Below are 21,708 nucleotides of genomic sequence, written 5' to 3'. Positions count from 1 at the left end.
AATGGACCTATCTGAAATATCGGGGTCCTCCTCAGATCCCATCGGCTATCTAATGGAACAGAATACAAGCTCGGCAAGGTACACATGGTAGAGCCCGGATATCCCTGCAACGCTGCAACTGACCGCATGTAGTCGAGACTGGCGACAGTAGAAAATGTTTCCTCCTCGTGCGTCCCGCTGCAAGAGACCCCACATCTCGGAGTGATATAACATCATTCTGAGGTAGGAAAGAACTGACTACTCTATTAGGGTCTGTTTATTTGTAAGCTACGATGGCGATTGTTCTCACAAGCTCCGAAGGCAGGAAGGGAAAACATATATAAACGTGCCGGGGTTGCAAACCCTACAAGTAGCCAGGGGAAAAGCACAGAAGCTTGTTCGTTCACATTCTCTATACTCAATCAAATCAAATAATTCACCGCAATGACAGAATCACATCTCTTCAAGCCTCTCCAAATCGGCGCCATCCAAGTCCAGTATCACATCAGAATGGCTCTATTAACACGCCGCCGCACTACTCCAGACCGCATCCCCATACTCCTTATGAAAGAATACTATACCCAATACATCTCCGAGCCCGGTATTCTTATTATTATAGAGAGAATCTTAGTCTTTACTACTATATATAGTGGATTCTCCAACATCTCTGAAATCTGGCGCGCGGACCAGATTGCAGTATAGAAAGAGATTACCAACATGGTATATATACAGGGCAGCTTTATCTACATACAGCTATTTGGAATGGGCCGCGCGGCTGACCTGGAAGTAGCTGTAAGTAAAGTAATTAATATTATCACACTAAGCACAATCCTGATCCTGGTAGACAAGAACCCCGCCGCACCGACGCCACGGGCCATAATCTGGACTGAGATCCGATAGATAGTTGTTGACTTCACAAAAGTAGTACAGAACACTCATACAGCTGGCTTTGATAGTGTTGAAGTCTATAGTACTAATGGATATCTTCTTGATTGATTTCTACAGAATATAAGTAACCAGCGCGATAACGAGTACGGGGGCAGTATTAGGAATCAGTCTCGGTTACTGTATAAGGTACTGCAGGCGACTGTGGAGATAATTAGTATAGACTACATGGACTCCAGTTAAGTCCGTGGTCCTGATTCCAGGGCATGCGCATAGCTAATCCGATCCCTTAGTTTACAGACATTATTAACCGGGCTGGCGGGTCGGAACTGGCGTATCTTTCACTTGTTGAGACGCGGATATACAGCGCGTGGGTCTATAACAGCAATATGGATGAGAGTCACGAGACGTTGAACTTTACAATCAAGCACTGTGATGAGCCAATTCTGATTGCGGGAGGCTATGGACTAGACAAGACACAGAAGCTGATAGATAAGCAATACCCAAACAGGGATATCGTGGTGCTGTTCGGACGGCATTTCATATAAAATTCGGATCTGGTGTATCGGCTTAAGAAAGGGGTCGAGTTGTCTAAGTACCAGCGTGAGACGTTTATCAGATCAGCTTGGCGTTGGAATACGTGGATTATCCATTCAGCAGGGAGTACTCAGCGATTGTAGGTGCCTAAGGGTCTCGATCAAATTGAGAAGAATTTTGTATCCCAGTTGTGTTCTGCTGAATAAGACTGCGTTGATTTGACAAGAAGTTTGCGACCATAACAGAGAAACAGCTGTAGGTCTCAGTATGAACCAAGGACAAGCACCAAATGCTTGAGACCTAGTGATGACAGAACAGTATGCATACCGAACAGATGGGATTCGCCGGTGGTCAGCCACAAATCCACTAGTCTCCCGGCGTGTGGCTTCTCTGCAGTCTCTAGTCAGGTGGATGCCTCTAAATTTCTCAACACGACTGCGCACGCGCCTAGTGCGACCGGCTTTTGCTGGGCTGGGGTTCCATGAAGTTCTATGCTCCTCTGTGCTGTAACCTAGACCTTGCCCTGTCTAGCCTCATCACTGATATTCGGCAAAAGAGAGAGTATGGACCAATCTGCATGATTAATGATGCCTTGCAATACTGGTACCCAGTTTCTACGTCTGATCGTCGGTGGTAGTTTTATATTCTACTCCTCGTCCGTTGGCAGACAGATTCGAATTATCTACATGGTAAGTAAGATTCATCTGGTTATTAAAGGCATATTATCGATGGGGTATTATTCGGCGGAAGCAGGACTAGCGGCTCTGAGCGGGTTAGGATTGAGTATAATGAGGTTAGAAAAGTGAAAATATATGATCTTCAAGAAGATCAGAATAAATGTAGATATTTTCTAATGTAGAATTCTAACATAAGGATATTCACCCACTAAATCTATGTTCGTACGATAAACAGAGGGGCAGAGATGAATCTTGATACTTGTATACTTATTGTATAATGAGAAGAATCCGAAGAGATAGGAAGATCATGGGAGGAGTTTAGAATGTAACATTTAAATATCCAAGGGGGTCGCAGAAAGTCTTAGTACATAATTCTTACTAATGCAGCCCCCTCTGAGCAGGTCCCTAATAATTGATCGGCCCTATCTATTCATCCACGGACGACCTCTAGCAGAATGAGCTAGAGACAAAAACATACCACAGCACAAGTAAGTCGGTGCTCACCCAGCGGCTGCGGTGGTCAAGTGCCGCCTTATCCGGGGTTATTCAGGGTGCTGACGGCCAAGCACCCTGAATAATGGCTATCTTTCCTGTCCGCGCACCCATCTAAAAAGTGACTGGCACCCATCTTAGTCTCCTGACTGCCATAATAATAGACTGGTAATATAAGTAAGTCTATATTCTTCTATTCCTCTTAAAGATAATGATTATTTATTTTATATTCTATCTTATTCTTTTAGACTATTTCTTATAGAGATACTCTATAATTAATAATAGAATTAAAAATAGTAAAGTACTATTAGATAATAAATCTTGATAATTATAATAATTCAGAAATCAAGTATATTGTTATGGGACCAAGGCCCTGATATAGAGCTCAGCTTCAGGCACCAGTTGGTGCCTGAGGCCTCGCATACTATACACTAAACTAGCGCTAGCTTAGTTCGCACATACCTAAAAGAATTTCGCATGAACAGATGAAATAGCTCTTCAGCTATTTCTTCTTATTTAAAGGCATGTTTTGATCAGTATAATCTATTTATTCTATAATATTAGAAATAGCTCCTAAAAAAGTCCTAGATGGAGTCCAACTAGGCATATAAATAGAATAAGAATATAGAAAAGAACTACTAGAATAATAGAATAAATAGATTTAGAAGAACTATAGCTAATTATAGTATCTATATCTATACTTAATAATACGCAACTCCTTCTACAGAAGCTAATTAATCTCTATATAGAAATAGTAAAATAGAAAATAGTCTTTAAAGAAGAAATAAATAAATTATAGAGTTATAGTATAATCTCTACTACTAATAGTAAATAAAAAGAGAACTTCTTATTATAACTATATAAACTATATTTTAGATCTTATTCTTAATATCCTAATATAAAACTGTTTAATAGAGAAGATAAATATAATTATAAACTATTTAAATTAAATATATATATAAAACTTATAATTAATAGAAACTATTATTCTATAAGACTAGAATAAGTCTTCTATATCTATAATTAACTATATAGACAAGCAGTATAATAAATATCTTCTTAGATTAAATTCTAGAATACTGAGATAATATAACTTAAAGATCTAATATTAGTAATAAATAAAGTCTTTAGAGACTTTAATATATAACAAAAAGCTCTTAATAGAGTAAATACTATAAAATAAGAAAGAATAGAACTAGAAGAATTTCTAAATAACTGCAAGGGCTAAACCAACCCTTCCAACCTTCGCGAGTAGTCGCGAAGAGAAATCTATCTAGCAGGCCTCAGGTACTAGTCACATGATAGTTAAGCAAGTAAGTTGTGACCTCCTATTTAGGGGGTGGGTAACTTGTGGATTAGATAGATTAATAATAATATCTTAAAGTAATTAACTAGTAATTTTAGCCTTACAAGGCTATTTATTTATTATACTATTTTATTATTCTAGCTCTTATAATCTTATTACTTAATACCCTATAAAATAGTCTAATAAGTAATAATTAGATATAGAATACAAAGCTAAACTAGAAGTAATTCCTCTAAGCTACTTATAGAACATTATATATTAATTATAAAGAATAAATCCCCTATAATTAAAAGAGAAGTATAAATTCTAATCTAGAAACTTTATAAATATTTAGATTTACTTAAAGAGATTGTAGAATTATAAGAATAACTAGGAATTAGTAGTATAAAGAAGTATCTACACAGAATCTTAGATAATTCTAATTCTAGTACTATAGATATAAAGAGAACTAATATATATATTAATCTATCTATAGATAAGGACTAGTATAGTATCTATAATTATATTATCTACTATATTCATTATATATTAGGAATTAACCGCGGAGACTAATAACTAGAATAAGGACTAGAAGATATATATTATAGTAATCTATCTAGACTATATTCTAAATAATCTATAGAGAAGTAAGATAGCTAAGCTATACTATAAAAAAGACTTATTAGATCTCTATAAATTTCTAGAAATCTAATTAGAAGATTCTATAAAGTATAGATAAAAGATTTAATTAAAAATTCTTTAAATAAAATCTTATAAAGAGGAACTAGAGTTTATTTATATATAGTGTCAAGGTGCGGGCTGGCTGGCTGGCTTAATCACAGGCGAGGTGGTAGGACTAGCAGTTCTGGCTGGAGATCTCTTAGTATAAGTCTTCTGGATTCTATCTTCTAGCTACTCAGTCAAGCTATCCTCAGATTTATAGACAAGACATAGCTCAAAGAGCTATAAGTAGAATTAGAAGCAGAAATAAGATTAAGGGGGGTTATAGATTATATACAGAGCAGTTAAGAGGTAGAAAGAGTTAAGTAGATAAAATAGATTAGTTAGATTAAATAGGGCAGGTAGGTCTTCTAGGATTATACTATAATAGTATACTCTTCTTTCTAAGCTGAGCTCTGTTAAGGTACTAGTCTAGGCTTATTAGAATAATAATAGTAGAAATTCTTAATAATCTAGTAGATATTCTTAAGGTATAATACAGACTCTATAGTAGGATTAGGATACTTTATCTATTTAACTATATAGATTAGCTGGGGGTATCCGCGGCCCTAGTAGTCTTATATAAAATTAAGAATATCTTCTATCTTCTATTCCTTAAGTCTATTAACTTATATATAAAGCAGTAGGGGAGTGTATTATCTAGATATAGGATTATTACTAGTAGAGATAAGTAGACTAGTATTAAATATAGAGTATATTTTTATACTAGATAATAGAACTAGTTAATAGATATAGAAGCCTATAACTCTCTTAATTCTATATAGATCTAGAGTATTCTAGTTCAGCTTCTTACTAGGCTATAGAGTTCTAATATAGTAAATATCTAGCTATACTTCTTATTCTTTCTTAAAGTATCTTACAGGGTATCTTTTTTTATTAGCTTATTTAATATAATAGACTTAGACTATAGTTATCTTAGTCTAAGTAAATTCTATAATTACTTATATCTTAGCTATAAACTAATTAGTGTCTCTAGCTGCTAGATTATTTAGTATAGATATTAGCTTAAAGCCTATATATAGATAAAAGCTATAGTTTATAAAGAATAAAGTGGTCTTGATTAAATTGGAGTATATTATATTTAGTATAAATTTAGCTAGGGGAAGCTACTAGCTCTAATTATCTTATAGATAGTTTATATAAGTATATAGATATTACTTAAGTATTATATTAACTTATTTAGTCTATTTGTCTATCTTAGAATAGTATATTATAGAAAGCTTATAAATAATATTTAGTTATTAGATTAAGTATTTCTAGAATTTAGTAATAAATTAGGAATCTCTATCTAAGAGGACTAATTAGGGTAGATTATATAGTTTCTATATATACTATATATATATAGTAGCTACTATAGGTATATTAGTAGTAGTATTACAGAGAACTAGATATTTTATCTTAGTTAAATAATTAATTATTATTAAAACTATATTAAAGCCCTAGCTCTCTAGTAAGTATATAATAAAATCTATAAATATATCTGTCAGACTGGCAGCTCACCTGACTACCAAACCCTAGCCCTAATTCCTGGATTGAGCCATTTGAACCATTGTTCCAGCCCAATCCATTCCTGGCTAATTTACCCCTGCATTCTCACCCTGGATTCTCACCCCTGCATTCTGAATGTTTTGATTTCCTAATTAGGAAATCAATAAACAAAGGATTTTGGCTTAAATAGCCTGATTTGTTCAATGATTTCCTAAGGATTATCCCGAATCATCCTGAACCAGTTGACCAGATATATATTGAAATCAGTGGCTTGTTTATTTCCTTATTTTACTCTATCTTTGATTCTTTTGATTTTAATTATCTTTGACTTTGACCTTGCTTTGACTTCACTTCTATACTCAGTTTATATGGGAAAGTAAAAGTTAAATAAAGCCCTAATTAATTCTATTTGAAAAGGACTGAAATACCAACAGTTATAAGCCTAGAAGATCTCTTATTTTGATTTATTCAATCCCCCTATTAATTAAATTGGCTACAGTTAGTCCTATTTAATATGAATAATCAGATTATTTAGTAATTTGATAGAATCCTACAATTGAATCAGTCATGTGACTGGATTTTATGGATTAATCAAATTCAACTATTCATAATCAACAAAGGGATATAGGAATTGGTGAATCCGGAACTGTCCACTGAGCCCGCCTACCCAATCCGGTCTAGTGCTATTAGTGTGAAACAGATAAAATCATTAGTAAATTCAAGAATTGACTTAAATAAATCAGACCGCCTGCTATATAGGGAAGCCAAGCAGGACTACTATCAGAATCTCAAGGAATTTAATAAAACTACTTCAGGACTAGCCTTATTAAGTCTATTGATTAATTCTATATCAAGTAAGTAAAATCAGTATGCTATACTTAATTTGGAAAAGCCCTATTAAATCCTTTAAGTCCTATGAAACTGTCTAGCACCAATCAACCAATCAAGGAAGTAAGATCTTATAAATTGATATCACCGCCTAAGGACCTCAATAAAGGGTCCTATTGAGAGCCATAATAGTCAATAGGAATTAATCTATTCTAAGGCAGTAGAGCTTTAAATTAGTAAGATTAAGGAGCTAATTAGAGTGCTTTTTAACTTCCTTAAATCTATTTATAAAATAATAGACATCTTTATATTAATATAGTAGTCCAGGCTTATTAAAATTAAAAATAGTCAGGAAGAAATCCCTGACTTCCTTAAACTAACCTACAAGGCATGTGACTGGATTCGGTTAAATTACTAGAACAGGTAATCTATCAATAAACAAAATAGGGTGAGCTATGCTATCTTCTAGGACCAAAGTAATAAATCAGACCAAGGTAGTAAATAAACTACCTAAAATAGAAATACATAAAAAAAGCCCTGAAAGGGGAGATCACGTGGCTAATTCTGCCCCTATAAGTTAGGAAAGAATAATGGAAACCATAACTTTTAGGACTGTTAATATATTAATAAAGACCTCCGAAATTCAATATAGTCACCTGATCCAGATATGCTAAACCGCTTTCGGCAAGTCTGTAAGAACCTGAAATTCAGATATGTCTACAAGAAGACTTGCTAAGCTTATCAAACAATCTCTATTATCCAAGAAATCTTTGAAAATTAATAAATAGAGGAATATCTATCTAAATTCACTCTATTAATATATCAACAGACTTCTGAACTAGGAAATATATCAACAAATCTGTTAAAATAATAGATATTCGATACTGTATCCAATGATCATGTGTGTAATTTATTGAAATTATTCATTAATTATAGACTAGTTGATAATAATCATATCTATGTTGGAAATACCTCTAATACTATTTAGGGATATAGAATAGTCCTATTCCGCTCCACCTGCCCAAAGGGGAATAGTGTTATTTTCGAATTAAAGATTATTATCTTTGTTCCTGGATTCCACTATAATATCATGTCAGGCTAGAAGGCTCAAAAAACCGGACTATTCTATAATAGAAAACGCGCCCTTTCAGAAACAGCTAATAGAACCCCAGTCTACTATATTAAGCTGATTTATAGGCTATATTTTATTTAATAGAAATAATCAGTTAAATCCTTAATAACTCTCAATTTAATGATTAAATAGCCAATCAGAATATCCGAAAAGCCCTATATTTTAAATGGAACTATGAAAGAATGGTATGATAGGTTAGGGTATCTAGGAGAAGAAGCCCTAAAATACCTTAGTCAAAAGACTCAGGATATTTAATTGATTAATATTAAGCCAGAACTAATCCGGAAATGCCCTACCTGCCGAATCAGCCCATCAAATCATTAGATTTTAAGATGGAAAATCAACCCAGATACCAAGCCCTTTGAAACCCTATATTAGGACTTGATTTATATAACTACTATATAGAATAAATAGAGATATATCAGTTATCTCTATTATTCCTATTTAAAATTTAACTTAGGGCAAGCCCTAACTTCTAAATCGGATGTCTTATAGTTAATTATTGATATGATTATTTATATAATTAATTAATATAGGACCATGCCCAAGTGATTTTATTTAGATCAGGATAGGAATCTTAATATCTTCCTAATTTGGGCTAGCTCTAAGGGGATGATTATTAATTATTCGCCTATATACCAGCCTGAGTAGAATTCTTTCTCTGAAAGGGCTGGAGCCCTAATCACTTCCAAAATAAGATATTTATTAATTAATTCAGGCCTACTACTATTTATTTGGCCTGAAACCATGGAAACGGCTATATATATCCTAAATAGGATGCTAAACAAACAACTCGATTGGGAAATCCTTTATAGAACCGTCTGGAAAAGCCTTCTACAATAACCCTTATGGTTGTCAGAGAAACCAGACCTTTCCTGTTTAAGGAAGTATAGATTATATGCCTATATCTGGATTAGTAATCTACTAAAAGGGGATAAACTAGGGCCCAGAGCCCTTATTAGATTCTTTATTGGATATAGAGCTTTAAATATCTAGTGAATATAGATTCCTACTCTTAACCGAGTGATATCTGCATGTGACATTGTGTTTAATAAAGGATCAAACTATAAATAAACTTCTAAATTAGAAAGTATATTAATAAAACAACAGCTCACCCAGGTGATTAATTCAATCCAAATTAAATAGTTAGATATTAAATTAATTAACCAAGAACCACCTTCAGATAACTCAGAAATCGAGGATATCTCTAAGCTGAAATCATATAACCCAGAGGAATCATATAATCCAGAGGAATCCTATGATTCAGAGGAATCTCATGACCCAGGGGAATCATATAATCATATAGAATCCTTGGAGGATATAGTCCTTAGTAATATACCTTCTACCCCTGAAGACTCACTGCCTACCTCACCACCCATGGTCCTTATTGATAATTCCACTATTAATTAAAAGACTTTTGATGAAATCAATTTCCTTAACATGGAACTAATCAGAGGATTAAAAAGACAGAGATCTGAATTACCTGATCTAGACTATTCCTAAAAGAGACTAGTTCTCTAAGCTATTCAAATAATAGTCAACTATATCAATAAAGGGGAAATCCCTACTATTAATAAATCTCAGCTTCCACCACCACCCACCAACTGGAGGAGATTAATAAGTCACCCCTATTCATGTCAATTTATTTAAGCTTCAAAGGTAGAACTCAATTAATTAGATATCTTAGGCACCTGGATCACGTGTTTAATATATAATACAAAGGATAAGGAAGTCCTACTACTAAAATAGGTATAGACCTACAAATTCAATAAAAAAGGTTAACTGGCTGGATTCAAGGCCTGGATATATATTCAGAAAGATTTACAAACCCCTGATTAGTTGGAAACCCGCACTAGTACACTTGCAGCTAGATCTCTAAGGATTATTCTAGCCCTAATTGCAGTATTTGACCTGGAAATATACTAATTAGATACTATTACCGCCTTCCTTAATAGCTCTATTAAGGAAAAGATCTATATAGGCCCTCTTTCTGGACTAGGAAATAAATAAACAGTTTACCTATTACAGAAGGCCCTATATAGTCTAAGATAATCACCCCTCCTTTAGTAGAAGACCCTTAGAGTAAAGCTTAAAGCCCTAGGGCTCAGCCCTATTAAAGAGGATTAATATGTCTATATTAATAATTATCTGATTTTATTGATATTTGTGGATGACATAATCTATATATTCTACTAATTAAATCAAGAGAAATTCAATGAATTCAAGGAAAAATTAATAATATTATTTAATATGAAGGACCTTGATGAATCTATATTATTTTTAAATATCTAGATATCACGTGATCACCCAAACTGGAAGCTATAGATCAAGTAATCAACCTATATTGACAAAATTATTAATAAATTTAATCTAGAGTATCTTAAAAGCCCTAAGTCTCCACTTCTAAGTAAGAAATTAACTAAGAACCCACTTTTCAAGGCCTCAGCTAATTAGATTTATAAATTTCAGCAAAAAGTAGGGTCAGCTCTATATTCTGCAGTTTGGACCAGGCCTGATATAGCTAAATTATATTAATTGCTTGCAGAATACCTGACTAATCCAAGCCCTAAACATCTCAGAGCAGTGGACCACTTGATTTCCTATTTAGAAGGAACAAAGGACCTGGTTATTAAGTATAGTCCTAGCCCTAATCAGGTAGTTTTCCATATAGCTAGTAATATCAGCTTTGGTAATAATTTAGATTATACTAGCTTAATAGGGTATATTGTTTACTTATTCAATAGGCCTATTGATTGGCTGAGTAAGAAACAATGCCATGTGATCCTATCTACTACTGAGACTGAACTATTAGTCCTAACTACTGCAGCCAAGCAACTGCTTTAGTAGAGATGATTTTTCAACTAAATAGGGTTTAACCCTGAACACTACCTTTCTATATTATATAACAATACCTAGACAGTCTAAATACTGACTAGTCCCACCTTCCCTTTTCAGACTAATCTAAAACATATAGACATTGCGAATCACTGGCTTAGATAGAAAGCCCTGAATAAGACTATTAATATTCATTAGGTTCCAATTGATAAAATAAAAGCTGATAGTCTAACTAAGTAGTTTAGGGGTTAGAAATACCAGCAATTCATCAACTAACTTAATATAGTAAGAACTTGATTATTTATCTTTTTCCTATTTTAGTAGTATATTTACCTGTCTGTTTACTCCAATTTTGATAGAACCACTAAGTTCTATAAAACTGCGGGGGTATATCAGACTGGCAGTTCACCTGACTACTAAACCCTAGCCCTAATTCCTGGATTGAGCCATTTGAACCATTGTTCCAGCCCAATCCATTCCTGGCTAATTTACCTCTGTATTCTCACCCTGGATTCTCACTCCTGTATTCTGAATGTTTTGATTTCCTGAGGATTATCCCGAATCATCCTGAACCAGTTGACCAGATATGTATTGAAATTTTTTTTTTTGATTTCCTAATTAGGAAATCAATAAACAAAGGATTTTGGCTTAAATAGCCTGATTTGTTCAATGATTTCCTGAGGATTATCCCGAATCATCCTGAACCAGTTGACCAGATATGTATTGAAATCAGTGGCTTGTTTATTTCCTTATTTTACTCTATCTTTGATTCTTTTGATTTTAATTATCTTTGACTTTGACCTTGCTTTGACTTCACTTCTATACTCAGTTTGTATGGGAAAGTGAAAGTTAAATAAAGCCCTAATTAATTCTATCTGAAAAGGACTGAAACACCAACAATATCCTACTATACTCTTTTAGATATAGATAGTAATTTTAGAATTCCTTATCTAGCTTCTTAAGAGAAGGTAGTTTAGTAATAGATATAGTAATTCTTTATCTATTATTTTATATATTAGTAGATATTAGACTAGTAGTATTCTTAGACTAAAAGCTTATATATATAGACTTATCCTAGATGTCTAGATACTGATTTATTATATATTAGTCTTATCAGATCTATCTTTATCTAATTATTATTAGAGATCTAGAGTCTATTCTTATAATATAAAAGACTTTCTCTTCTTTTATAGAAGACTAGAGATATTCTAGAGAAGTAGTTATCTTTTTTTATAAATACTCTAAGTATTTCTTTAATCTAATTATCTTCTTTATATATATATTAGAGGTTTTTCTATATTTCTAGTAGTAGTTAAAGTTTCTACTTATTCTTAAATATAATATCTTAATAGCTTCTAGTAATAGATACTAGTATTTCTGTCTTTTACTCAGGTAAGTCTTTATATTTAGCCAGCTTAGAAGTAAGGGTTTATCTATAAAAGTCTTTTATAGAGGTCTTCTAGTATTTAGCTGATTTAGAAGTAAGAGTTTATCTATATAAGTCTTTTACAAAGATCTCCTGATTATTAATAAGAGCTGGGTCTAGGTTCTTATACTTTAGAATAGTTTAGCTCTAGTATAGCAGGTGCTTATTCCTCTTCTTTAGAAGATTATCTAATCTCCTAGTTAAACTATTAGGTTTCTTTTTATATTTTCTAGAATAGTATATAATCTTAAAGTTAAATCTAGATAGAAATTTAGACTAATAGATCTATTATTAGTTAAGCAGCTTAGTAGATATAAAATACTTAAGATTTTAATAATTAGAAATAATCTAGATTAATAATAGTATTTCTTCTAACTTAGAATACTATTTCTTAAAATAGTAGATAATAGTAAGAAGTTCCTTATTATATATCTTATAATTATATTCTACCGGCGAGTATTTCTTGAAGAAGAATATAATAGAATATAGTAGACTATTATTTCTATACTAGAATAGAATTTCTCTAGATATATAATCTAAGATATTAATTTTAAGAATAATCTCTTGGATTTAGTTAAAGAATTATAGAATTAGGATATCTATAAAGACCTTCTTTAGATTATCTAGAGTAGTCTAGTAGAATAGTATCTATTTAAAAAGAATCCTCTTTTTTATCAAGTTAACTAGTAGTATAGTAAGTTTTAAGAAGTTATAGATAAATTATTAATAAAAGTTACTAAAGTCTAAGAAAATCTAAATATTAGTAATATAGATTAGAATTAGTTACTAGATAATTATCTTAATCTTTTTAGAGTCTATTTAGAATCTCTTATAACTAATAATTAGATCTAGAAACTTTGTTTTACTAACTATAAATTTATATTTCAATAATTTAGTATATAGGCCCACTTGGTAGAGCTTCTATAGAATATACTTAATATACTTAGAGTATTTAAAGTATATCTAACTATAGATCAGAATATTATCTAGATAGACAGTACAAAATATATTAAGATAATTATATAGAGTATTATTAATATATCTCTAGAAGATAATAGAAACTCTAATTATTCTAAAGAATATAACTAGAGATTTATATAATCCTAGATAGATATAAAAGACTATTAAATACTTCTAGTCTTACTTAATATAGATATTATTAAATATACTAATAATATTAATCTTTATAAAATAGTATATTCTCTTTAGATTATTTAGGGTTTTCTTAATAAGTAGTAGTAGATAATAATTCTTAACTATTATAGTATTTAAAATATAGTAGTCTATATAAAACCACAGACTACTGTCTATCTTTTTAATAAATAGAACAAAAGTAGTTAAATCTCTTTTATAGATTATCTATAAGCTATTCTTAGAGGACCTTTAATTTATTATAGAATATTCTATATAGGGGTCTAAACAGGGGTATCTTTCTATTCTCTAGGATAATAATATAATTATAGTCTCTATATAAGAATAGCTTCTCTATCTTCTTTAATAAGAAGATATCTATAAAATCTTAGGATTTATCTAGTAGAATAGTTTTAGGTAGCTTAAATTATTTCTTTAGTATCTAATTAATTTATTTAATAGTAGTAATAAAGATTTAGTATTTCTAGTATTTTTAATATATATACATAGTATAGGCTTTTAGAAAGACTTATTTAATATTATAGTTCTTAAGGATCTCTTATAGACTAAAGTTTTTAGAGTATATTCTTTATAGTATATTATATAGAGCATAGATTTTGATAGGTCTCTAAGGAGTATTATAATATTTCTAATAGTATAGACTAGTAAACTAGAGTATATACTCTATAAAGCTTATTTAAGGATTATAAGTCTTTAGTTATAGAAGTCTAAGAATAATTAGATAAAAGATAAGCTAGATTATTAAGAATAGAATATTAATTTTAATATAATTATATATTCTTAAGATCAGATAAATATAGTAGATAATATATCTAATATTATCTTATTAATTATTAAACTCTACTATAGTCTTTAGGTTTCTCAGGGGATATAGATATAATCTATAGATAATAGTCTATTTCTTATCTACTACTTAGAATATAGAGTAGCTGGTATTAATTATTATAAATATTATAATATTTATATCTTTTAGATTAAGAATAGTAGAGATTATTATTAAGTTAATTCTTTAAAGCTTCTCTTCTATAGAGAGTCTATTAATTACTATTTTAGAGTTAGTATATAATTATATAGAAGAAGTATTCTACTAGTAGCTTAGAATAGACTTACTTCTTTTAGCTGTTTACTAAAATTAGATAAGTACAGCTGTTCAAGTTCAACTAGATAGTAAGACTAAGGTACTAAAAGGGTTCTAGAATAGGAACTTTCTCTAGATATCTATTCTATAGTACTTTAGGGGGGCGAGCGGGTGCGAGAACTTAGAGACTAGAGATAATTAACTATAGTATAGAGAATATAGATCTCTAGTTTAGAGTAGTTCTTAATATAGTAGTAGTTTAAGCTATAATAGAAGTATTTCTTTTATTCTCTATAGTTATTTCCTTATCAGTAGAGGAAGTAATAGTAGAAGATAGACAAGTCTATTAATTTATAGTCTAGTATAGTAGATCTCTAGCTAAGAGAATCTATAGAAGACTTCTATAGAATACCTCTAGAGAATATAGATATTTATAGATTATTATTTAGTCTCTAAGTATAGTATCTAGTCTTAGAGAAGTATTATATTTAGTAGTTCTTAAGATCTTATAGAAAGTATACTAAAATTAAGTAGTCTTTCTTTAGAGAAGTATTATTTATAAGTATACTTTTTAACTTATAGCTTATATTTTATTTAAGTATTAGTTAGAGAATATTAGTATATCTTAGTCTTATAGACTAGTCTTTAAAATTCTATAAAATAGACATAGAAGCTCTAGCATCTCTAATAGAGTATAAATAATTTATTCTAGACTATTTACTCTCTATTAGAATTACTAAAGAAGTATTTAAGTAGAGTAAGAATATCTATATAGTTCTATAGAGTATATTTCCTATTCTTAATATAGAATTATACTTGGGCGTAAGGCTCCTTTCTAAGCTGGCTGATAATATAAACCTTATAGATAGTAGTAGTAGTATAGTAGTTAGTATTAATCTTTATTTTTCCTTAGATCTAATTAGTAAAGTAGTAGAGGTTAGTATAGTTATCTTTAAACTTATTAGAGTTAGATAGTTATTTAGATAAAAGAATAGAGATAAAAGACTTAGAATTAATTAATATAGTTACTCTTACTAGAGTAGCTGTAGTATTCTTAGCTACTAGAGCAGATTCTAAGATTTATATAGAGATACTTACTCCTGGGGTAGTAATCTAAATAGCTTTTATATACTTCTTCTAGACTTAGTTAAGTTCCTTAAGTATAATTTCTTAAGTAGTAGTAGCTTTTACTAACTAGTAGTTTAGTTCTAGAGTCTACTTTGCCTAGTATACACAGATTCCTTCTTAGGTCTATACTACCTACTAGAGGTAGGAGTAGTCTTAATCCACCTCTATAATAAAGATATAGACTTAATTATAATAGTTATATTATTATTCAGGGTATTTATTTATATACTAAGTAAACTCTTCAGGGGTGTTAGGTATTATAGGGGGCTGTGGAATAGCTGGTATCTTATCTAGCTGCTAGTCCTATGGATAGGAGCTATATAGTATCAAGGTATGGGCTGGCTGGCTAGCTTAATCACAGGTGAGATAGTAGGACTAATAGTTCTGGCTGGAGATCTCTTAGTATAAGTCTTCTAGATTCTATCTTCTAACTACTCAGTCAAGCTATCCTTAGATTTATAGATAAGATGTAGCTTAAAGAGCTATAAGCAGAATCAGAAATAGGAATAAGATTAAGAGGAGTTGTGGATCATGTGCAGGGCGGTCAAGGGGTAGGAAGAGTTAAGCAGGTCAAACAGATTGGTTAGGTTGAACAGGGTGGGTAGGTCTTCTGGGGTTGCACCGTGACACTTCCTCTAAACTCTATATATCTTATATAGTCTAGGAAATATATTAAAAAGCTTTATAAATTAAAAAGCTTCTAAAAGAAAACTCTAGAAGTTCCTTAATCCTCTTAAAGTAGATACTAGATAAATTTATAAAGAACTGTAAAATAACTATTTATAATACTAGACTACTAGTACAGAAAAATAAGAATCTCTACTTATTTACAATAGATAATATAGTAAAAAAGTATCACTCTAGATATCTAATAACTTCTATAAATAAACTCTTATTTAGAGAAGCTAGGAACCTTATCTTATTAAGAAATAATAAATTATAAGCTAATAGAAGAAGTTCAAGTTTTAATTCTCTTCTAATCTTAGAAAGACCTAGGCGCGCCCCCTTAAAGTATATAAACTATAGAGTATAAGATTATAAAAGAATAAGCTGTTAAGCTCCTAATTATCTTTAGTTTATTTAGTTTAGATAAGAATTGATGGAGTTATTAATATCGAAAGTTTATATAGCAGGTGGGCGGATGAGAAAACTACGTTCCGCCCGGGACGCACCTACCGCCCGGGATTTACATTATAAGAGGAATTTGAATTTGAATAGTGAAAACAGTAATCTATAGATTCGTGTGGAACATTTCTGCTTATGTAGCAGGCTCGGCATCATGTGAATGTGTTCACCAGGCCGCTTGTGTGGCCAGCTCGCATGTGGATCACGTTATCGCGCGTATCGGCTGACTAACGTTCAGCTGGACGACTGCGAAAGGCTGGATCCGGTCGCTCCCAAGACCCACTTTAGTCTTCCAATGATGAGGCTGAACGCAATCGCTCAGACCATGTCAGATATGCAGAATAGTACTTATGTTTAGGCCAATCGAGAAATAGAAAAGGCTGCACAGCCCCTTTCCCCCCTCGTCAGCCCGCCTTCCAACAGAAATTAATGGCTCATATTTCGACTCGGAACTATGATTAGGCGCGGGGAGTAAAGTCTCGCGCCTACACTTTGTTGCTGATAGCGCGCACATAATTGAGGCAACAGTAAATTCGACTCATGAGCATCCTGTAGCACTTGACTACTATACTAGGATCTTCAAGCCATTTTACTAATTTTCCCGGCTCTTAACTATCTATATATTCATTGCAAAGCTCACAATTTCGGCTTTAGAGCAAGTTTTAAATTATTAGGCATATCAGCTACGTTTATTTATTATAAACAAAGCACAATTTTATTTATCAGATGATAAAGGTTTCAAGCAAGCCCCGACCAAACATCCCCCCACTAAGCCCACTCGGTCACAACTACGGCAAGCCCTGTACCCATGACAGCTAGAGCAGTCTTGGGTGCTTTAGTTAGATTCCGGCCTAGAGAGATAATGAAGGCCGCTGCATTTCTTAGGATCTCCATGATCTTGATAAGAGATCGAATATTTCTCAAGATTCTTTCTAAGGGTGTACAGTGCCGGCGTGTTTAGGACTTTTTCATCAGGTCTTTTATCACAATAGCAGCTAATTGCTTTTCATATGATTGGGTACAGAACGTTCTCTCCCACACCTTATGTGTGGAATAATGCTGAAATGCATGAAGATTCAGCGCATACCACCGCCCATTCTTAGCCGAATTTGTAATGCAAACTGTAATTCCTTTCGGCTTCAACATAGAGTATTTCTAATAGTTCTCTACATTACCTCAATAAGATAGTACACTCTATACATCAAGTAGAATAATCGGCTCCATCATAACGCCTGATTTGCTCACACTGCTGTTAGAGTCTCACCTGATACCAAAGGTCCACACCAGCCATACGCGTCGCACCGACATTGTTCATATCGAGGGCAACTAGATATCAGCTTAGCCAAACATGTTACTCTGTTTCACCTGAACCAATCCTAATATGCGTGCGTGCATCACTCACTATATAGCCTCCATTCCGAAGATGATGTGCCAAATTTTTTCGAATACCCATCCAACTCCAAAACTATCTGTCAGCTTTGTTTCATCCGCCCAGCGTAACATGCGCTCGTAGTCTGATCGGGGCCGTTGAAGAATTCGCGCCCGACTAACAGCAAATTGAGCACAACAGACATTTCCAATCTGCTCTGGAACTTGGTCGGCAGGAACATCAAACAGTATTTGGTATACCTCGGCAAAATAGGCGCGGATATCACGGTTTCGTTTATCGAGGTTTGACGGGCTCCAGGGCTGAACACTTGTCGGACAGCCGGGCTCATGCTCACATCGAAGATTAAGATAACCTCGCGCATCGACAGCCTCCAAGCGGAGATTTCGCAGGATGGGTCCAGTATGGGGGCCAAAGAGGTCATTATGCCACTGGTCATGATCGGAATGTACGAAGAAGGTGTAACTTGGCAGTCTGTCGTAATAGTCGATGATAAAGGAGAGGTAGGCGGTGGCCTCGCGACCACGAATCGTACGCGGAGTCAAAAGATGAGGCGCCGGGTTGGCATCAGTGGTGTAAACAAATGGAATTGTCCCGCTGCGGCGAAAATCGTCAGCCAACACAAGAACATATGGCAATTGAGACCTCAAAGTGCCATACTGATCCCTACAATATTCTAGCACCCAAGTTAGACCTTCGTGCTTCCTCGCTGCTAGTACCAAGCCAATCTCATTCGTTGCATTGTCATAAGTGGTCATGTATCTGGATAATTGCTCATGCACGGGGTTGATACCATCTGTCATGGATTGGTAGTTAGCAAAATACCGCGCGCAGAATAAGCCGGCTGCAACCCGGAGAATTACCACCACCAAGGTACCACGAGAGACTGGAGACCACTAGCAGAGCCAAAATTCCAAAGGCGGCGGTGCGGCGTGTGGGCCAGCGGAACTGCCGTCTCAGCAACATCAATGATAGAGTTCTTTGCAACTTGTCAAACGGCATATCAGATATAAGGAAAAGCAGAGGTGGTGAATTGTGGGCCGATAAGGGAGAGGGGAGTAGGCCGACGACAAAATTCAATGTGTTGTTTCATACCATCAAGGAAAATTGGTTGTTGTTAATCCCAGCGGGCACTCTTAAGCTCGAGAGTCGAAAATTATATGTGGGGGAGGCTTAGGAAGAATAGACTTCACCAAATTCGAACAAACGCTTGCGCGAGATTATCCAGCGCCTGTCAGACACATCTGTTGGAATCGAAGTAGCGGCGGAGATTACTCGGATAGCCAATAAACATATGCAGTATCATGGAAATAGCCCCAATCCTGCTCATCCTTCAGCTGCATCTCGAAAACCAAGTCAATCTCCTAATTCATCACTGCCCTTGAACTGAGTAATGTAATTGGTAAGCGGGAGGATAGCGCAAGTATTGTTAAGATATCATTCAACAGTTATATTATATTGACCAGCAGTACAGGCCTTGTCGTTAAAAAACTGTACTGATGATATTAGTCAAGATCTAAGTATGTAGGTGTATATAGTTTATATAAAAGCCTATCATCACAGCTAAGTATATGAACTTCTAAAAAATAAACTGGATAATAACATTGCTAAAGGTCTTGTATTGATTGATATAGTTTTCAAATATTTCTAATTTTTTTGGTTCTGTTCTAAGCAGCCGGGTGCATTGAACAAACGGATTTGGATTAGGCGAGTATTGTTTAGCTTATCGCTAATAGTAGAGAAAGCCAGAACTGTCCAGTTGGTTAACGCGGTCAGTATAGAGAGAAAAAAGATAAATTGTATAATGATACGTAGAAAAATGATTTAAAATGATTTCTAAAGTTGATAACGATTACAGCAGTAGTTTATGGCTGTATGTTAGGATAGAGGAAGTAGGTGACTGGATACTGTGTTTTTATTACTGTGTTAAGTTCAGGCGAATAGGATTGGTCTTCTGTTAGATTATAGAATCACTTATACTGAGAGGGTGATAGCAAGATAATCTATAGGTAAAATAGGTAAGATTTATTATGTAAAGTTACCCTTGTAAGATATTAGTAGTTTTTATGGTGTAAAAATACTCTAGACTTTGTGATGGTGTCAGAGATTTCGAAACCGCTTACTATAAGAGCCGCAGAACACAATCTCAGGCAGCGGCCTATATAGGGTCTGATGAGGCTCCAAGTCTGACAGGAAACAATGGTATCATAGAAAAGGGGTACTGTACATAGAGAATGGAGATAGTAGAATCCTGCATATCGCCTAAGGCGAACGGTCAGAGTATGATTACAACCCCGCTTCTGTACGGTACCTGAGAAGGTTTAGATTACAGTATAACCGGGTCTAAACTTCACCGTCAGAAGCACATAAGCGTAAGGAGATTCTGCCCCTCATGCATTAAATTAAGTAGATACTTAATATATGTGATAGAACAACTACTATCAGGAGTAAGGTCATCGAGATGACGTACTATAGTGGTTATAGGAGTTATAAGGTCATTAATAGCAAATCTACACCTTCCCAATACCTATAAGATGCTAATTCCTCTGTAGAAGACTACTAATTCCTTAAGAATTAGTCTATTTTATAGATATAGATTATTTTTATTATTACTAGATAAATCTATAGTATTTAGTAGTTAATTTCATATCTAGTTAATAAATTTTCTACTTTAATAAGTAGATTCTATTATATTTTTATTTTTTCTTTTTAATTATCTAAGAAAGATGCTATAATATCAAGATAGTAAAAAACTAGAGATAGTTGATAATTAAATTAATATAAAATTATTATTAATTATTATTTCTATTATTAAAGAGATTTAATAACTTAAGAATTATATATATTAATTAGAGTAGATTAATAATTTATAATAAAGAATAATCTATTTCTGAGAAGATTATTTTTCTAGTAAAATCTTATTAAGATACTACTAATTATTCTCTAAATTGTGTAGGAATTAGAAAAAAATTAAGTTTATTAATATTTTTTATTTTATATTAAATTTTAATCTTTGGAAGTATTAAGAATAGATTACTAATCTAGAATATATATTTTAGAAAATCTTTAAAAAATATTTATTAGAAGATATAAAATTATTACTACTATTAGTTATATAGATTAAGTATAACGTAATCGGTAAGCGAGTGGTCCATGTAGGCGAGTGGCCCAGCTCCGTATTCCATATAAAATAGCTCTCATTAAAAGCTAAATATCTCAATCATTTCTTATAAATATCTTATAAAACTTAGGATTAAGCTTAATATTAGTATAATTATCTACTATAGCCTAGAAAGAACCTGATATTTACTTTAATTACCTAAATACCTATGTATTTTTGGTATTTTTTGTAATTTAGTATAAATTCTAAATATTTCAAGAAATATGATTCTCTAGTCATTAGAAATGTTACTATATATAGAAAGTATATTTAACTAATATTTATTCAAGTTTTATATTCTTAAGTATTGTAGTTGTTGAGATATTCAGCTTTGAATAACAACTATTTTATAAGGAATACGAAGTTGGGCCAC

General features: G+C 32.7%; 2 protein-coding genes across 2 annotated transcripts; one reads left to right on the top strand and one right to left on the bottom strand.

The window, feature by feature from the left end:
• Positions 1-423: 423 nt before the first annotated feature.
• Positions 424-1,655, top strand: BP01DRAFT_418519 (FMN-linked oxidoreductase; the record flags this gene model as incomplete). The annotated part of the gene is made up of 5 exons (XM_025579336.1): positions 424-609; positions 682-819; positions 880-942; positions 985-1,053; positions 1,158-1,655. 5 exons carry the CDS (start codon positions 424-426, stop codon positions 1,410-1,412), a joined length of 711 nt encoding a protein of 236 aa, XP_025427616.1. The 3' UTR covers positions 1,413-1,655.
• A 16,374-nt stretch (positions 1,656-18,029) lies between these two features.
• On the bottom strand, positions 18,030-19,141 carry BP01DRAFT_305122 (DUF3431 domain-containing protein; the record flags this gene model as incomplete). Its single annotated transcript, XM_025572187.1, is given in 4 exon segments — positions 18,030-18,114; positions 18,191-18,772; positions 18,836-19,019; positions 19,039-19,141. 4 exon segments carry the CDS (start codon positions 19,139-19,141, stop codon positions 18,030-18,032), a joined length of 954 nt encoding a protein of 317 aa, XP_025427615.1.
• Positions 19,142-21,708: the final 2,567 nt, after the last annotated feature.

This window comes from Aspergillus saccharolyticus (assembly GCF_003184585.1).
Source record: "Aspergillus saccharolyticus JOP 1030-1 unplaced genomic scaffold BP01scaffold_44, whole genome shotgun sequence".
In the NCBI taxonomy this organism is placed as follows: domain Eukaryota; kingdom Fungi; phylum Ascomycota; class Eurotiomycetes; order Eurotiales; family Aspergillaceae; genus Aspergillus; species Aspergillus saccharolyticus.
The sequence above is the reverse complement of the archived record's forward strand: the minus strand, read 5'-3'. Positions and strand labels throughout refer to the sequence as shown.